This window comes from Ranitomeya imitator, chromosome 2 (assembly GCF_032444005.1).
Source record: "Ranitomeya imitator isolate aRanImi1 chromosome 2, aRanImi1.pri, whole genome shotgun sequence".
Lineage (NCBI taxonomy): Eukaryota > Metazoa > Chordata > Amphibia > Anura > Dendrobatidae > Ranitomeya > Ranitomeya imitator.
In genome coordinates, this window is record NC_091283.1 from 795,336,892 (window position 1) to 795,356,607 (window position 19,716).

At 44.3% G+C, this 19,716-nt stretch overlaps 1 protein-coding gene across 2 annotated transcripts in view; it reads left to right on the plus strand.

Moving 5' to 3' along the window:
* Positions 1 to 2,071: 2,071 nt before the first annotated feature.
* The window catches only part of SUFU (SUFU negative regulator of hedgehog signaling), a 56,316-nt gene continuing 38,671 nt past the window's right edge, over positions 2,072 to 19,716 (plus strand). For both annotated transcript variants that reach the window (XM_069753710.1, XM_069753711.1), the window contains exons 1-2: positions 2,072 to 2,405; positions 9,109 to 9,243. In XM_069753710.1, coding sequence (XP_069609811.1) covers positions 2,257 to 2,405; positions 9,109 to 9,243 — 284 coding nt within the window. In that variant the 5' untranslated portion in view covers positions 2,072 to 2,256. The remainder of the gene's footprint in view (positions 2,406 to 9,108; positions 9,244 to 19,716) is intronic.

Consider the following 19,716-nt stretch of genomic DNA (forward strand, 5'->3'; position numbering starts at 1 on the left):
ATGTCACTGCCCCAATGTGCACCGGGGCATCAATCACAAGTAGTACATGGGATGGGGCGAACATCATCAGCGACTGCTCATTACCCCAAATGTTTTCCCGGCAGATCACAGATCATGTAGAGGACGTTGTAAGAAAGAGAAGAAAAGCACTACCGTAATGCCTGCACACCACGCAAGCATAATATGAAAAAAATAACAAGTTTTTTTGGTACACAATAACAAAAGAAAACAAAAACCATAAGTAAAATCATGCAGTGCGCCGGGCCTCTCTGACCTTTCCCGGCGCACTGCAGTACTTTTCTCTGCCCTCAACAGGACAAAGTACGCCTGCGCCGGAGCCACAGCGTGAATACAAGAAGAGGACGTCATCGTAAGAAGATGGGAGGCCCCGGACCAGACCGCGACACCCATCGGACCCGGACCGCAGCGGGACCGCCCCTGGGTGAGTATAATCTAACCTTTTTTTCTAGTCTTTCAGGTTACATCGGGGGCTTATCTACAGTATTACAGAATGCTGTAAATAAGCCTCTGATGCTGGTGGGCTTAGCTCACCTTCGATTTTGGGGGTGACAGGTTCCCTTTAAGAAGGGGTTTGTTCTAGTAGTGGACATCCCATTTAAGTTTGTCATGTAACAACTCTCACCATTATATCACAATTTGTTCAGTTCTGTTTTTGCCAAAGGCCTGTAGCTAAACCTAATGCAGCTGAAGGTTTGTGCACACGTCTTTTTCAGGAAGATTTTACCCGTAACCTGCCTGAAAAAGCAAGCACTCAAATATTAAAAAAAAAAAATAGTAAACCAATTTGGAACTTCTTTTAGCTGCCACTAATATGTAAAAAAAAAAATGGACGCCGGCGGCAAAAAAAAGAAAAGATGGTTCTAGCAAAACACCGCCGGTGTTTTCCTGAAGCATCTTCTGCCTTAAAAATAATGCTGCTGCCCCACCATCAGAAAGACTCCAAGGAGACACCGGCGGCTTTTTCGTGTATGTTCTATTAAGAGAGCGGGAAGCAGTGTCTGAACCCCAGATGTAGTTAAGGCTACGTTCACATTTGCGGCTTTGGACGCAGCGGCGTCGCCGCAAAACAACGCACGCGTCATGTTTCCCTATCTTTAACATTGGGGACGCATGTGCGTTCGTTTTCATGCGTTTCGGTGCGTTTTGCGACGCATGCGTCCTTTTGACGCACCTGGCAGTGCGTTGCAAACGCAACATGTTGCATTTTTTCTGCGTCCAAAATTTTTAAAAAAAACGCTTGCGTCGCACTTGCGTTGTATTTGCGTTGTTGAAACTTCAAATCCTCCATTGAAGTGTATTGGCAACGCAGAAGACGCAAGTACTTGCGTTGTTGTGCGTTGTAGGACGCATGCGTTCTTTACTTTAAAAATAGAGAAACTGAAAAGACCCTATATATTAAAAAAGGGTTGAACGCATGCGTTAAAAATGCAAGCGTTCTACTTGCGTCTTTCGTGCGTTGCGTCCACGACGCTGCGTCCAAAGCCGCAAATGTGAACGTAGCCTAATAGATGGAAAACCGCACAGCAAGGCGCTTCTTCATAGCTATTCTCTGAAAGGTTTTCTAGTCAGAAACTGCCTGAAAATGACTTTGCACATGCCTAACTAGAGGGGAAACTCCGGGTTTTTGAGGAGAGTTTCTGCTCAGTTCTAGCTTCAAAACCTTCTTTAAAAAAACCGTGGGCTATGTGCACACGAGTCCGGGAGTTTTTGTAGTAGAAACTTAAGAGGAAACTCTGCAAATCCTCCCCCAAATTGCCAAACTCCTCAGTTTCTGCTCCAAGAGTGCAGCAAAAAAAGACTCCAGTCCCGTCACCGTGTGCGCAAAGCTGAAGGCGGGAACCATTCCCGGACACACTGCGCAGCCGCAGACGCTCCTGCACGGCACTTCACTCCTCGCTCTTTCTTCTCCACCAACGCTATGGCCTCTCCCATACCAGGGACAGGGACGTAGCACGTGATCTGCACCACTATTGGCTACGACGCTAGCCAATGGGGCGTAAGAAAAGTGCCGGAGCCTGACGTATTAACGCTGGTGATTGGCAGACACAGCAGCCAATGGTATTGCTCGCTCAGTAAAGGACCACAGACTAGTCCTACAGCAACAAGCTGTGTGCGCTGCTCCGGAGACTTCTCCCGGGACCGGGGACAGCGCGGGACGGGGCCGCCCACACCGGAGACTGACGTCACGTTAAGTCCTGAGAAGTCCGTGTTTCTTCCCGCTGCTGAGTGGAGAGGATGGAGGAGATGCGGCCTAGCGGCGGCCCCGCGTCCCAGCCCTTCCCGACTCTCTTCCCTCCGGGACTGCACGCTATCTACGGAGAGTGCCGGAGGCTGTACCCGGAGCAGCTCAACCCCCTGCAGGTCACCGCCATCGTCAAGTACTGGTGAGTAGTGTGCGGCTCTGAGGCTGCTGGTACCTGTAGTGCGCAGGGAGCCCTGGAGACTGGTCACGTGATCCCCGGGCCTCACTCTGGGCTTGTGTCATTGGTGCCGCTGACCCTAGAAGTCTATGGAGGTGGGATTGTGGCGGTGCTGCCGGAGCCCCTCTATGCATTGACCAGGGTGTAAGCAGGCCCTGCTCCATTATCTGCAGTGGGTGCTCCACTCTCCCCAGCCGGCCAGTACTTTGTCTTGTTCGGACCCCGCTATTGCAGATTGGGGGTATTCTGTCTCCACCAACTGATAATTCGCCCCTCACCATTAGTCTCCAACCACCCGTTCATTTAGAGCTTGCAGCAGGGTGTCCTGATCGTGTGTATTGCACCCAGAGACCATCACTCAGTCCAGTAAGCCGCTGTTCTCTTGGAGAATCTCCATCCCACTCAATAGGACCACGGTCGCGGATGGGTAAATCCATCATGTTATTTCTGCGTATCCCATAGTATTAGACGCCACAAGCTGTCACATTTTCTGGGTCCTACAGATCAACTACAACTGGGCCAATCTCTGGAAACATAAGTCCGTTATTATGACGGAATGGTGAAGACTGCAGCCAATCAGTGGCTGCTGACTGACTGCAGTGGTCACATGATATAATTTTAATGTGAGCTTTGGGAAGACACAGCACAGATCTGGTGAATGAAACCAGGTGAGGAAGAAAGTGTGTGTTGGGGAAGGTGGCGGTGGTAAACAACCCCTTTAAATTGGCAGATTTGGGTCCTTTACCTCTATGTAGTGGAATTAGTGTAAGAAATGACTGCGGTGGATCTAGCATTCATCTGTAGGTCTCCTCGCTGTACACCTTTATACCCTCACTGTATATACCAAACACATTAGTGAACACTTCATTCATTACTCACGACCTGTAGGTTGTCCTCTTGGTATCTGAGAATTTTGCCCCAGGATACCTCTCTTTATTCAGATCTGTGAGCCCATCAGGTGAAATCCGAGCTTTTCCTCATTGATATTATTGGGACAAACTGCCCCCCTGGCCACTTATTTTGTGCCACTAACATCTACAGATGTCTCTAGAAATGTACTAAGAGGCTCTGTGCACTGGGGATGTGCTGGATAAAGTAATGATAATTGGGGCAGGGGGTTTTCATGACCAACACTATATCCAAAAGCTACACCCTGTAATGGCTGATAATAGGGAACAACAGTTTACTCAGCAGTAAGAAAAATAAAATCGAAGATATCACTTTCCACTATAAAGATGTTTTCAGGTACAGTGACTTGTTTTGATTGCCTTAGGTAATTATTATAGGACCTTTGGTGGCTGGAGTGGAGGAACTTTCTCTAAATATGCTTTTCTGAAATTCAGTATTTGTCCATATAAAGTGTATGGAAACCTTAGGTCAAGTACCAGCACCAACGGTTATTAAAATCACATCAAAGACCCCCATTTGACTGACTGTATACTGCACAATAACAGCACCACATGAGGACAGACTGTACTCCCTGGGGTGCAGGTACCACCTGTTGGGTTTTTCATTTCAAACACTGTTATGCTGCCTTCACTTTTTTTTGCCCTTAAGAACGCCATCGTTTTTAAAATCTGCGGCATTTGAAAGGGGAACCTGTTAAGTAAAATAATGTTATTAATCTGCAACCATGGAGTTAATCTGCAGTTTTAATAGCGTTCTGACACCGTGCAACATCATCATTAAGAGCACCGCTGCCTGGAGGAAATTAACGTTATTTCTCCCTTCTCCAGTTTCAGTCACCACTCTGTGTATAGAGAGAGCAGTGACTAACTGCGTTTCCTGCACTGACTAATGTCAGCATTAGGGCCAGCTTTCGGTCAGGGCCAGCAGCGTGGTTACAGAAACTGCTCTCTATACACAGAGCGGTGATGGAAATTGTGCCGCCACCATCGCTATGACTAAAAAAAAGTCAGCCTTGGCGAAGGAATAAAGGTGGTTTCCTTTCTGCAGCGGTGCTTTCAGTGCCGGCGCCGCACGGTGTCAGAACTCTTTATCAATTTGAAGGTTAATAGCATTATTTTACATGACAGGTTTCCTTTAATTTTCACACCCATAGAAAGTACAAAAACAACGCAAACGGGTAAACACATCACTCATGTAAACCGCAATTTAAAAAAAAGCCTTTCCTGGACGGCAGAGAAAAATGTATTTGTGAAAGACTGCAACGCAGGATAGTCCGGATCTTGAATAAGCAGCGACAATGAAGTTATAAAGAAATTCAAGCAGTCCTGCAGGCTCAGTTTGCCTGACTGAGACACCCTATTGACATTTGAATGAAATGAAACGCTATGGCAGGAGACCCAGGAGGACCCCACTGCTGAAAAACACAAAAATATCAAAAGTGCAGTTTGCTAAAATGTACATGAATAAGCCAAAATCCTTCTGGAAAAGCATCTAATGGACAGTTGAGACCAGGATAGATGTTTTTGGTAAAGCACATCATTATACTGTTTACCGAAAACTGAATGAGGCCTACAAAGAATATAAAACAGTACCTACAGTCAAATATGGTGGAGGTTCAGAGATGTTTTAGGGTTGATTTGCTGCCTTTGGCACTGGGTGGCTTGATTGTGTGCAAGAAATCATGACACTTGAAGATTACCAACAGATTTTGGGTCGCAATGTAGTGGCCAGTGTCATAAAGCTGGGTTTGTGTCCTAGTTCATGGGTCTTCCAGTGAGGACAATGCCCCCAGAAATGAATGGGTAAAAAAGTGCCAAGATATTCGGACATGACTGGAGCTGCATTTTAGTGACTGTTTGGGTATGTGCACATGATGCAGAAACGCTGCAGATCCGCACTGTGATGTACAGTACAGTTAATGGGGGGGGGGGAAGCTAGGCACATGGTGTGGAAAAATCAGTGTGGAATTGCTGCGGATTTCAAAGAAGTGCATGTCACTTCTTTTATGCGGATCTGCAGCGTTTCTGCACCCCTCCATGTTAGAATTCCGCCGTGGCAAAAACCGCAGAAAATCCGCAGCAATTCCACATAAAAACCGCAGTAAATCCGCGGTTGCGGATTCTGCCAGGAGCTGCGGATTTTGTGCAGAAAATTCTGCGCCTCTTTTCTTACGTGTGCACATAGCCTTTTTGTGGCAGCCCGTTGAAACCTGATCTTGTGATTGTATTGTGCTGTTAGTACATTTCAGTAGATGTCTGCTGTGCCAGTGATCAGAAACCAGGATCAGTCAATAACTTTCAGTTGCTGTGATCAATTATTTCACTTGCATAGCGCCATCATATTCTGCAGTGCCTTACAGACATTATCATCACTTTCCCCATTGGGGCTCACTATCCAAATTCTTTACCAGGTGTATCCACACAAGCTGGGAGAACATACAAACTCCTTGTATGAGACTAGAACTCGGTACTCCAGTGCTGCATTGGTAACCACTGAGCCTCCATGCATATTTAACAGTAACCGGTCAGAATGGTTTTAATGCTGAAACTAGTAGTATGACTATAAACCAGACCTGGGAAAAGTGCGGCCCGTGGGCCACATCCGGCCCTTTGGCTGTTTCAGTCCAGTTTGCGGAACAAGACAGTCAAGGGGCTAGAATACAGGCCCACGGGGTGCACCATGCCCAGACGCTCGCTGTCTACACTGGTGGAGGAGGAGGAGGAGGCCCCCGGCCACTTCCTCCACCAATCGGTGTGTGAAATAGCAGATGTAATGATGTCATTTCATCGCGTCAGCTGTGTACTACGGAATGTCAGCGCATCGGAGACACAGACGGGATCATAAGGAGAGCGCCGGGGGAACGGGACCTAAGTGACTATGTGGTGGTCCCTTTTATTTACCGTATTATTTATTTATTTTGACAGGCTCTCGCAAATCTTTCAAAAATCTTTGCATCCAGGCAAAAAAGCATCTATATTGCTCTGTTCATTCAGATGCGGCCAGTCTGAAAGCTCTTCGTCTGGCGCAATCAACAGTTTGTTTTGTGTGTGACAACTGTCGTTAAGGCTTATTGTGTAGCTCCTTTCTTGCGTATTATTGCAATAGATTAATGTGATATATTTGCTTTGCTGCGTAAAGTGTAATTAAACTTGATCGGCTCAAGTGTTTGAGAACCTGCAGTCTCCATAATGAATGTTGTTGTCAAGCATGGAGCTTACACAGCTACGTAGCAACAGGCTCTGTAAGATCAGACCACAATGCGTGGACTGATGGCGGCTCTTCCGATCCGAGCGCGACCGCTTCATAGAGATGTATGAAACAATCGTGCTCAGGTCAGGAGAGCCACCGCCAATCCACACATTGATCTTGGACCAATTTGCACCGGCATCTGAATGAGCCCTGAAAGTGACTAATTTGGTGCTATGATCTTATGGAGACAAACATGATTACTTATCTACTTTTCCTGTCTAGTTTTTTGTATAATTGGCTTTTCCACTCCCAGAATTTTGCACACATCAGACTTTCCAACGTGTGTAAAGGTACCTTCACACTGAACAACATTATAACGATAGCGATCCGTGACGTTGCAGCGTCCTGGATAGCGATATCGCTGTGTTTGACACGCAGCAGCGATCAGGATCCTGCTGTGACATCGCTGGCCGGAGCAGAAAGGCCAGAACTTTATTTCGTCGCTGGATCGCCCGCTGAATCGGCGTGTGTGACGCCGATCCAGCGATGTGTTCACTGGTAACCAGGGTAAATATCGGGTTACTAAGCGCAGGGCCGCGCTTAGTAACCCGATGTTTACCCTGGTTACCATTGTAAATGTAAAAAAAAAACCAAAACACTACATACTTACACTCCGGTGTCTGTCGCGTCCCCCGGCGTCCGCTTCCCTGCACTCCTCCTGCATCCTGTGTCAGCGCCGGCTGGCCGTAAAGCAGAGCACAGAGGTGACGTCACCGCTCTGCTCTACGGCCGGCGCTTACACAGGATGCAGGAGGAGTGCAGGGAAGTGGACGCCGGGGACGTGACAGGCACCGGAATGTATATGTTTTTTTGTTTGTTTTTTTTTACATTTACAATGGTAACCAGGGTAAACATCGGGTTACTAAGCGCGGCCCTGCGCTTAGTAACCCGATGTTTACCCTGGTTACCGGGGACCTCGGCATCGTTGGTCGCTGGAGAGCCGTCTGTGTGACAGCTCTCCAGCGACCACACAAGGACTTTCCAACGATCACGGCCAGGTCGTATCGCTGGTCGCGATTGTTGGAAAGTTGCTGAGTGTGACGGTACCTTTAGACTGTGCACCACCTTGACGAGGTGGGATGGCTTTTGTGCTATTTTTTGATAAAAAAACAGTATTACTAAAAAATTAAAATTTAAATGCGCTTTTGCTTTTTTACTTTGCTCACTTTTTCTCTTGTAGGTTTTAGGTGCTTTATGCTGTAGCATGATACAGTGGATAATATGCCTATATGCATGTGTTATTTAGTCATAGTGTTGGGAGAAAAATAAAATTATTTTCATCCAAATGGCCCCGACGGTGCCATTTTGATGAAAATTGCCCTTTTTTTTTTATTTATTTCTTCTCACAATATTATATGACAATAAATGAATATAGGCATATTATCCATTGTATCATGCTACAGCGCTGGCTGCATGATGAATGTTTAGTTTTATTCCCCCACCACACACACACACACACACACACACACACACACACACACACACACACACACACACACACACACACACACACACACACACACACACACACACACACACACTATTCAGTATGTAAAATAGGGTGCAGGTCAATGACCTGTCACACACACACACACACACACACACACACACACACACACACACACACACACACACACACACACTATTCAGTATGTAAAATAGGGTGCAGGTCAATGACCTGTCACACACACACACACACACACACACACACACACACACACACACACACACACACACACACACACACACACACACACACACACACACACACTATTCAGTATGTAAAATAGGGTGCAGGTCAATGACCTGTCTGAAGCCCACACACATTGAATACCTAATAAGAGCACCACATGATGACCCTCTCCCCCCCACAGGCCGCCCCAGAGTATGAGAATCTCTAACTGAAAAAATAAAAAATAAAGATTAAACAACAATAAGGCAGATTTCATCAACCAATTCTGAACACAATTCTGCTGACAGGTTCCCTTTAAGGACTATTTCCTACCAGCAAATAAGTTTTGTGTACATGTGCTAGCATGAAATACAGCTCATACCTTACTAGAAACTATGGGGAGGATTCATCAAGCCTTTTTCGCCAGAAAACTGGCTAATAAGTCGCACAATTATTACGCAGCAAACCATTCTCCCTGTGCAATTTTTTTTTTTTTTTTTTTTAATAAATTTAGAAAAAACAAATGCAAATCTTGTTTGAAATGTCACAACTAAAAAGTAGTTCTTTTGATCCTGGCGGCCTCATTTCTTAAAGATGGAGCCTAAAATTGTAAGATCAGAACATTGAGCTACCACATCGCTTAACCTGAGCTATCTGCCTCATGGCGTATAAAGCCGTCCGGTCAGGAGACCCTGTGGTCAGGCCTGGTGTTGAGATCTAAGCATGGGCCGTGTTTCACAGATATATGAAACCAGACTAACTTTTAAAAACTTCTGCTATTGTGTCTACAACTAAGATTATTAAAGTGACTTTTTTTCTTCTTCATACTTTTTGCAGGTTGGGTGGACCTGATCCATTGGACTATGTCAGCATGTATCGTAATCTGGGCAATCCCACCCTTAATGTTCCTGAGCACTGGCATTATGTCAGTTTTGGACTAAGCGATTTGTATGGAGATAACAGAGTACACGAGTAAGTGACTAGTGTTACTAATGGATTTTCTTCTTGCATTTCTAGAGAAGTACTAAAAAAAAAAAAAAAAAAAAAAAAAAAAAAAAAAGAAGAATTAAAAAATTTGTATATTACAATTTCGGAGCAGATAACTTTTCCCAAAATGGCAGGCTCAGGGCAGGGGCGCAAGAAGAGCAGATCAGACTGTCCTTGTATTACATGAATGGGTTATGTTTGCAAGGAAAATGTATGGCTAACCGCAGCTAATCAGTGTTTTTTTTTTGTTTTTTTAAACAAACTTCTGACAATCACTGGGGTGGCTTCTGTTTTAGGGTATGTGCACACGTTGCAGATTTGCCTGTGGCATTTTCTGCGCAGATTCTGCATCTCTTGGCAGAAAACGCAGGTAAAAATTTGTGCGTTTTTGATGCGAATTTTCATAAATGTTTTTTTTTTAATTTATTTTATTTTTTTTTACCCCTTCCCGACCCATGACGCCACGTAGGCGTCATGAAAGTCGGTGCCAATCCGACCCATGACGCCTATGTGGCGTCATGGAAAGATCGCGTCCCTGCAGATCCGGTGAAAGGGTTAACTCCCATTTCACCCGATCTGCAGGGACAGGGGGAGTGGTAGTTTAGCCCAGGGGGGGTGGCTTCATCCCCTCGTGGCTACGATCGCTCTGATTGGCTGTTGAAAGTGAAACTGCCAATCAGAGCGATTTGTAATATTTCACCTATTATAACGGGTGAAATATTACAATCCAGCCATGGCCGATGCTGAAATATCATCGGCCATGGCTGGAAATACTAATGTGCTCCCCCCCCCCCCCCCCGTGCTCTTGTCCGCTCCCCCCCGTGCTCCAATCACCCCCCCCCCCGTGCTCCAATCACCCCCCCCCCCCGTGCTCCAATCACCCCCCCTGCACTCCGATCCACCAAAGTGGATCCACCAAAGTTCCAAAGTGCATTTTGATCACTGAGATAGATTATATCTCAGTGATCAAAATAAAAAAAATAATAAATGACCCCCCCCTTTGTCACCCCCATAGGTAGGGACAATAAAGAAATTTTTTTTTTCCACTAATGTTAGAATAGGGGTAGGGTTAGGGCTAGGGTTAGGGCTAGGGCTAGGGTTAGGGGTAGGGTTAGGGCTAGGGTTAGGGTTTCGGTATGTGCACACGTATTCTGGTCCTCTGCGGATTTTTCCGCTGCGGATTTGATAAATCCGCAGTGCTAAACCGCTGCGGATTTATGGCGGATTTACCGCGTTTTTTTCTGCGCATTTCACTGCGGTTTTACAACTGCGATTTTCTATTGGAGCAGTTGTAAAACCGCTGCGGAATCCGCAGAAAGAAGTGACATGCTGCGGAATGTAAACCGCTGCGTTTCCGTGCAGTTTTTCCGCAGCATGTGTACAGCGATTTTTGTTTCCCGTAGGTTTACATTGAACTGTAAATTCATGGAAAACTGCTGCGGATCTGCAGCGTTTTCCGCAGCGTGTGCACATACCTTTAGAATTAGGCTATGTGTACACGGTGCGGATTTGGCTGCGGATTCGCAGCAGTGTTCCATCAGGTTTACAGTACCATGTAAACATATGAAAAACCAAATCCGCTGTGCCCATGGTGCGGAAAATACAGCGCGGAAACGCTGCGTTGTATTTTCCGCAGCATGTCAATTCTTTGTGCGGATTCCGCAGCGTTTTACACCTGTTCCTCAATAGGAATCCGCAGGTGAAATCCGCACAAAAAACACTGGAAATCCGCGGAAAATCCGCAGGTAAAACGCAGTGCCTTTTACCCGCGGATTTTTCAAAAATGGTGCGGAAATATCTCACACGAATCCGCAACGTGGGCACATAGCCTTAGGGTTAGGGTTGGAATTAGGGTTGTGATTAGGGTTATGGCTACAGTTGGGATTAGGGTTAGGGGTGTGTTGGGGTTAGTGTTGGAGTTAGAATTGAGGGGTTACCACTGTTTAGGCACATCAGGGGTCTCCAAACGCAACATGGCGCCACCATTGATTCCAGCCAATCTCGTATTCAAAAAGTCAAATGGTGCTCCCTCACTTCCGAGCCCTGACGTGTGCCCAAACAGTGGTTTACCCCCACATATGGGGTACCAGCATACTCAGGATAAACTGCGCAACAATTACTGGGGTCCAATTTCTCCTGTTACCCTTGTGAATCTAAAAAAATGCTTGCTAAAACATAATTTTTGAGGAAAGAAAAATGATTTTTTATTTTCACGGCTCTGCGTTGTAAACGTCTGTGAAGCACTTGGGGGTTCAAAGTGCTCACCACATATCTAGATAAGTTCCTTGGGGGGTCTAGTTTCTAAAATGGGGTCACTTGTGGGGGTTTCTACTGTTTAGGCACACCAGGGGCTCTGCAAACGCAACGTGACACCCGCAGACCATTCCATCAAAGTCTGCATTTCAAAACGTCACTTCTTCAATTCCAAGCCCCGGCATGTGCCCAAACAGTAGTTTACCCCCACATATGGGGTATCACCGTACTCAGGAGAAACTGGACAACAAATATTGGGGTCAAATTTCTCCTGTTACCCTTGGGAAAATTAAAAAATTCTGGGCTAAATAATTATTTTTGAGGAAAGAAAACGTATTTATTATTTTCACGGCTCTGCATTATAAACTTCTATAAGGCACTTGGGGGTTCAAAGTGCTCACCACACATCTAGATAAGTTCCTTTCGGGGTCTAGTTTCCAAAATGGGGTCACTTGTGGGGGGTTTCTACTGTTAAGCCACATCAGGGGCTCTGCAAACGCAACGTGACGCCCACAGAGCATTCCATCAAAGTCTGCATTTCAAAACGTCACTACTTCACTTCCGAGCCTCGGCATGTGCCCAAACAGTGGTTTACCCCCACATATGGGGTATCAACGTACTCAGGAGAAACTGGACAACAACTTTTGGGGTCCAATTTCTTCTGTAACCCTTGGGAAAATAAAAAATTGCAGGCTAAAAGATCATTTTTGAGAAAATAATTTTTTTTTTTCATTTTCATGGCTCTGCGTTATAAACTTCTGTGAAGCACTTGGGGGTTCAAAGTCCTCACCACACATCTAGATTAGTTCCTTTGGGGGTCTAGTTTCCAAAATGGTGTCATTTCTGGGGGATCTCCAATGTTTAGGCACACAGGGGCTCTCCAAACGTGACATGGTGTCCGCTAATGATTGGAGCTAATTTTCCATTTAAAAAGCCAAATGGCGTGCCATCCCTTCCGAGCCCTGCCGTGCGCCCAAACAGTGGTTTACCCCCACATATGGGGTATCGGCGTACTCAGGACAAACTGGACAACAATATTTGGGGTCCAATTTCTCCTATTATCCTTGCCAAAATAGGAAATTCCAGGCTAAAAAATCATTTTTGAGGAAAGAAAAATTATTTTTTATTTTCATGGCTCTGCGTTATAAACTTCTGTGAAGCACCTGGGGGTTTAAAGTGCTCAGTATGTATCTAGATAAGTTCCTTGGGGGGTCTAGTTTCCAAAATGGGGTCACTTGTGGGGGAGCTCCAATGAATAGGCACATAGGGGCTCTCCAAACGCGACATGGTGTCCGCTAACAATTGGAGCTAATTTTCCATTCAAAAAGTCAAATGGCGCTCCTTCCCTTCCGAGCCTTACCATGTGCCCAAACAGTGGTTTACCCCCACATGTGAGGTATTGGTGTACTCAGGAGAAATTGCCCAACACATTTTAGGATCCATTTTATCCTATTGCCCATGTGAAAATGAAAAAATTGAGGCTAAAAGAATTTTTTTGTGAAAAAAAAGTACTTTTTCATTTTTACGGATCAATTTGTGAAGCACCTGGGGGTTCAAAGTGCTCACTATGCATCTAGATAAGTTCCTTGGGGCGTCTAGTTTCCAAAATGGGGTCACTTGTGGGGGAGCTCCAATTTTTAGGCACACGGGGGCTCTCCAAATGTGACATGGTGTCCGCTAAAGAGTGGAGCCAATTTTTGATTCAAAAAGTCAAATGGCGCTCCTTCCCTTCCAAGCCCTGCCGTGCGCCCAAACAGTGGTTTACCCCCACATATGAGGTATCGGCGTACTCAGGACAAATTGGACAACAACTTTCGTGGTTCAGTTTCTCCTTTTACCATTGGGAAAATAAAAAAATTGTTGCTAAAAGATAATTTTTGTGACTAAAAAGTTAAATGTTCATTTTTTTCCTTCCATGTTGCTTCTGCTGCTGTGAAGCACCTGAAGGGTTAATAAACTTCTTGAATGTGGTTTTGAGTACCTTGAGGGGTGCAGTTTTTAGAATGGTGTCACTTTTGGGTATTTTCCGCCATATAGACCCCTCAAACTGACTTCAAATGTGAGGTGGTCCCTAAAAAAAATGGTTTTGTAAATTTCGTTGTAAAAATGACAAATCGCTGGTCAAATTTTAACCCTTATAACTTCCTAACAAAAAAAAATTTTGTTTCCAAAATTGTGCTGATGTAAAGTAAACATGTGGGAAATGTTATTTATTAACTATTTTGTGTCACATATCTCTCTGGTTTAACAGAATAAAAATTCAAAATGTGAAAATTGCGAAATTTTCAAAATTTTCGCCAAATTTCCGTTTTTATCACAAATAAACGCAGAATTTATTGACCTAAATTTACCACTAACATGAAGCCCAATATGTCACGAAAAAACAATCTCAGAACCGCTAGGATCCGTTTAAGCGTTCCTGAGTTATTACCTCATAAAGGGACACTGGTCAGAATTGCAAAAAACGGCAAGGTCTTTAAGGTCAAAATATGCTGGGTCATGAAGGGGTTAAAACCCCTTTACTCCCAAGGGTGGTTTGCACGTCGCTGACCGGGCCAATTTTTACAATTCTGACCACTGTCCCTTTATGAGGTTATAACTCTGGAACGCTTCAACGGATCCCGGTGATTCTGACATTGTTTTCTCGTGACATATTGTACTTTATGATAGTGGTAAAATTTCTCTGATATTACCTGCGTTTATTTGTGGAAAAAATGGAAATTTGTCGAAAATTTCGCAATTTTCCAACTTTGAATTTTTATGCAATTAAATCACAGAGATATGTCACACAAAATACTTAATAAGTAACATTTTCCCACATGTCTACTTTACATGAGCACAATTTTGGAACCAAATTTTTTTTTTTTTGTTAGGGAGTTATAAGGGTTAAAAGTTGACCAGCAATTTCTCATTTTTACAACACCACCATTTTTTTTTTTTTTTTTTTTTTTTAGGGACTACATCTCATTTGAAGTCATTTTGAGGGGTTTATATAATAGAAAATACCCAAGTGTGACACCATTCTAAAAACTGCACCCCTCAAGGTGCTCAAAACAACATTCAAGAAGTTTATTAACCCTTCAGGTGTTTCACAGGAATTTTTTGAATGTTTAAATAAAAATGAACATTTAACTTTTTTTCACAAAAAATTTACTTCAGCTCCAATTTGTTTTATTTTACCAAGGGTAACAGGAGAAAATGGACCCCAAACATTGTTGTCCAATTTGTCCTGAATACGCTGATACCCATATGTTGGGGTAAACTCCTATTTGGGCACATGGGAGAGCTCGGAAGGGAAGGAGCACTGTTTTACTTTTTCAACGCAGAATTGGCTGGAATTGAGATCGGACGCCATGTCGCGTTTGGAGACCCCTGATGTGCCTAAACAGTGGAAACCCCCAATTATAACTGAAACCCTAATCCAAAGACACCCCTAACCCTAATCCCAACGGTAACCCTAACCACACCTCTAAGCCTGACACACCCCTAACCCTAATCCCAACCCTATTCCCAACTGTAATTGTAATCCTAACTTTAGCCCTAGCCCTAACCGGAAAATAGAAATAAATACATTTTTTACATTTTTCCCTAACTAGGGGGTGTTGAAGGGAGGTTTTGATTTACTTTTATAGCGGGTTTTTTAGCGGATTTTTATGATTGGCAGCCGTCACACACTGAAAGACGCTTTTTATTGCAAAAAATATTTTTTTGTGTTGCCACATTTTGAGAGCTATAATTTTTCCTTATTTGAGTCCAGAGTCATGTGAGGTCTTGTTTTTTGCGGGACAAGTTGACGTTTTTATTGGTAACATTTTCGGGCACGTGACATTTTTTGATCGCTTTTTATTTCGATTTTTTTTTTTTTTTTTTTTTGAGGCAGAATGACCAAAAACCAGCTATTCATGAACTTCTTTTGGGGGAGGCGTTTATACCGTTCCGCTTTTGGTAAAATTGATAAAGCAGTTTTATTCTTCAGGTCAGTACGATTACAGCGATACCTCATTTATATCATTTTTTTTTTATGTTTTGGCGCTTTTATATGATAAACTATTTTATAGAAAAAATAATTATTTTTGCATCGCTTTATTCTCAGGACTATAACTCTTTAATTTTTTTGCTGATGATGCTGTATGGCGGCTCGTTTTTTGCGGGACAAGATGACGCTTTCAGCGGTACCATGGTTATTTATATCTTGTCTTTTTGATCACATGTTGTTCCACTTTTTGTTCGGCGGTATGATAATAAAGCGTTGTTTTTTGCCTCGTTTTTTTTTTCTTTTCTTACGGTGTTTACTGAAGGGGTTAACTAGTGGGCCAGTTTTATAGGTTGGGTCGTTACGGACGTGGCGATACTAAATATGTGTACTTATTGTTTTGTTTAGATAAAGAAATGTATTTATGGGAATAATATATATATTTTTTTCTTTATTTAGGAATTTATTTATTTTTTTACACATTTGGAATTTTTTTTTTTTTTACTTTGTCCCAGGGGGGGACATCACAGATCGCAGATATGACAGTTTGCACAGCATTCTGTCAGATCACCGATCTGTCTGAGAGCACTGCAGGCTTACCAAGCGCCTGCTCTGAGCAGGCACTTGGTAAGCCACCTCCCTCCCTGCAGGACCCGGATGCCGCAGCCATCTTGGATCCGGGCCTGCTACAGGGAGGGAGGTAATTAATACCACAATATCCAGATTTATGGTGTGACCCTAACTAAATGTCTAGTCACTGCGTACACCTCCATAAACATCTACATGAATACATGAGAAACAAAAGGAGTTTATTTTAAAAAGTACAAAAGTCTTTATTAAATAACAATACAAACAATAAACATGTCCCAAGACATAAAAACATACAGACAATATAGACGAATGTGAAAAATAGACACCAAAAATATGGCAAGTGCTGCAGGACTACAATTATAACATCATATCCCTGCCGTATGGGTAACTAGTGGTGATGAAATACCTAGCTCCCTCCAAAAATAGCCAGAACCTCCCTCTAGCTATACCATAGATCCCATAAAGTCAGTATGACATTGCCCTCTAAAGACACTGTGAATCCCTATGTGCAAATGCACTGTTAACCCATGAGGCTGTGTCCGGTGGGCAATGCTAAGGGAGGAAAGGGAGATGAGACAAAGGTAGAAATGAAAATAATCCTCAACGCAAGCAGCACCACACTCTGTACGTCCCCGACGCGCATTTCGCCGCCTCCCAGCTTGACTTTATCAAGGGGCTATTTTTATAGGCCTCCAGTGACACACTGACAGGAGACAATGGCTCCTGCAGTGTTATCACTGAGGGTTCAATGGGCCCTCACTATACGGCACTGCTGCGTGAGACTTTTTCCCACGCAGCGGTACCGTTAGTGACAGTATGAACTCTGCACTCACAGCGGCGGAGGGATACCGTGCAGAGGATTACCTCCTGTCACTGTATCATCGGTGCCCCAGGAGAGCAGTCGCATCTGCCGATGTCATAGCTCTCCACGGGAGATCGTCGTGGGATACTCATTATTAAATGGACTACATGGGAACAGGGAGTATACTGTTGGTTTACTTTATTTTATTTTTTTTTATACTTGAACACAGTAGCTGGATGATGGGACTACAGTCCTATCATCCGGCTAGCTGTCACTGTAGCCAACTCCGCAGCAAATCCGCAGATCTTTTTTTAAACCTGCGGATATCCCTGACACGATGGAAGTCAATAGGTGCAGAAACGCTGCAGATCCGCAAAATGAATTTACATGGTGCGGAAAATAAAACGCTGCAAATCCGTGTTTTTTTTGTTTTTTTTTCCCCTGCGGCATGTGCACAACAATTCTTAATTTCCCATTGACTAACGTTGCTTGTGCACGACACTGCAGATTTGATGCAATTCCACGCGTCTCAAAATGCTGTGGAAACGCATCAAAATCCGCAACCTGTGCACATAGCCTTACTAACTGTATAAACCCCATAGGGGCTTTTAATTCAAAACAGCCGTGCACCGGCACAAAAATTAGTGTGAAAATACAGTACATACGTCTGATCGGCATCCAATACTCCGGCATCTTACATGTAGCCTCAACATGATATCTCAGTCCTGGTACATCAGATTTGTACACATCGGGTATCTTTTTTATTTCTTGCACTTGGACCTCTGCAGCCATCCCACTAGCTTCAGCAGTAAAATCCTCCGGACAGATGACCCCCTTCATCCTGCTAGTCTATTGTATCATTGATGCTGATTATCAATGCCTTAAGGTACCGTCACACTTAGCGACGCTGCAGCGATACCGACAACGATCCGGATCGCTGCAGCGTCGCTGTTTGGTCGCTGGAGAGCTGTCACACAGACCGCTCTCCAGCGACCAACGATGCCGGTAGCCAGGGTAAACATCGGGTAACTAAGCGCAGGGCCGCGCTTAGTAATTCGATGTTTACCCTGGTTACCATCCTAAAAGTAAAAAAAAACCAAACACCACATACTTACCTACAGCTGTCTGTCCTCCAGCGCTGTGCTCTGCACTCCTCCTGTACTGGCTGTGAGCACAGCGGCCGGAAAGCAGAGCGGTGACGTCACCGCTCTTCTTTCCGGCTGACCGACGCTCACATCCCGTGCAGGAGGAGTGCAGAGCACAGCGCTGGAGGACAGACAGCGGTAGGTAAGTATGTAGTGTTTGTTTTTTTTTTTACTTTTAGGATGGTAACCAGGGTAAACATCGGGTTACTAAGCGCGGCCCTGCGCTTAGTTACCCGATGTTTACCCTGGTTACCAGTGAAGACATCGCTGAATCGGTGTCACACACGCCGATTCAGCGATGTCTGCGGGGAGTCCAGCGACCAAATAAAGTTCTGGACTTTCTTCCCCGACCAGCGACAGCACAGCAGGGGCCTGATCGCTGCTGCCTGTCACACTGGACGATATCGCTAGCGAGGACGCTGCAACGTCACGGATCGCTAGCGATATCGTCTAGTGTGACGGTACCTTTAGTTTTGTGTATTTTCCCTGTTTGTTCTCTATATGTGACATGTCCTCCAGGTTCCCTGCAGATGTGGTTTTAGCATTCAGCCTTCCCAGAAGCTGCAACTGAGGCTCTGCCAGGATGTGTATATTGTGTGAAGCTCGGGAGGGAGCTGTATGTGGGGGGCTGCTGTCTTCTCCGGGGTCTTTGTGAACAGCTTGAGGTCATATAAATGGTAGGCTCTCCAGGAAACCTGGCACTTCTCTGCTGTCAGCTGCCACACAAAGCTTCAGTGTCTCCTCCACGCGAATGTGATAAAAGATACAGGAAACTTTACTTGCTGCCAATAGTCAAAATGCAAAACAAGTAAAATGAGAGAATTATTTGGCTTCTCGTTAGTTCCTCATACACAGTCCTATCTGGGACTAAATGATTAGTGATTGTCGTCATTTAGCATAATGGACTTTTATGTGATTTTTATGCCTTTCCTTCACATAAATCATTGGCAGTCCTTTTCTCTTGCTTCTGATTTATGGTCGGTATAATTAACCCATTTTAAGACCATATTCCATTGTGCAAATTTTTGCCGAGTTCACTGCATACTTCACATATAAAAAAAAAAAAAAAAAAAAGTCCTGATAAAACCTGCATGCTTGTTCTACTGGATCTCAAATTTTATCAGGATGCTGTAGAAATAAGGGGCTATGGTGCTTCTGTGCTGCAACTACTTCGCTATTTTTATTTTATTTATTTTTAGTCCTATGGAAAGAAGGATTGGACTCGTTCAATTTTAACAAGGACCAACTTTTGTTCTGCAGGACGATGAGTTGCCTTCAGAAATGTCTGGCTGTGATGTGGGCTCCTCTCCAGTTTTTAAAAAAATGCATGCGCCCTCAAACCCAGGGATGTCGGCTAAGCTTTATACCTATAAAGACTGTGAGAGATCCTAAATTACGAGGATGGGATGTGTAAAAGGGGCCATCTGTGTTGTAGGAGGCTTGTCTTGTATTCAGTTATCTATTTGTCAGATCCCAGATTTTTATGTACTGGATACAAATACCCGACCTCATATATATTTTTTTTTTTTGGATTCCCCCAATGTCCAATGAAATGACTTTGTCGAATAAATCCGTTTGCCTGTATAAGAGCTGGTCTGTGTGGGGCTTCCTTTCTATGACCTCCTCGATCACGTTTTGTAGGTAAATATTTAGACGTTCTGTTAAGGGTGTCAGGAGGTGCAGGTCGCCCGCCG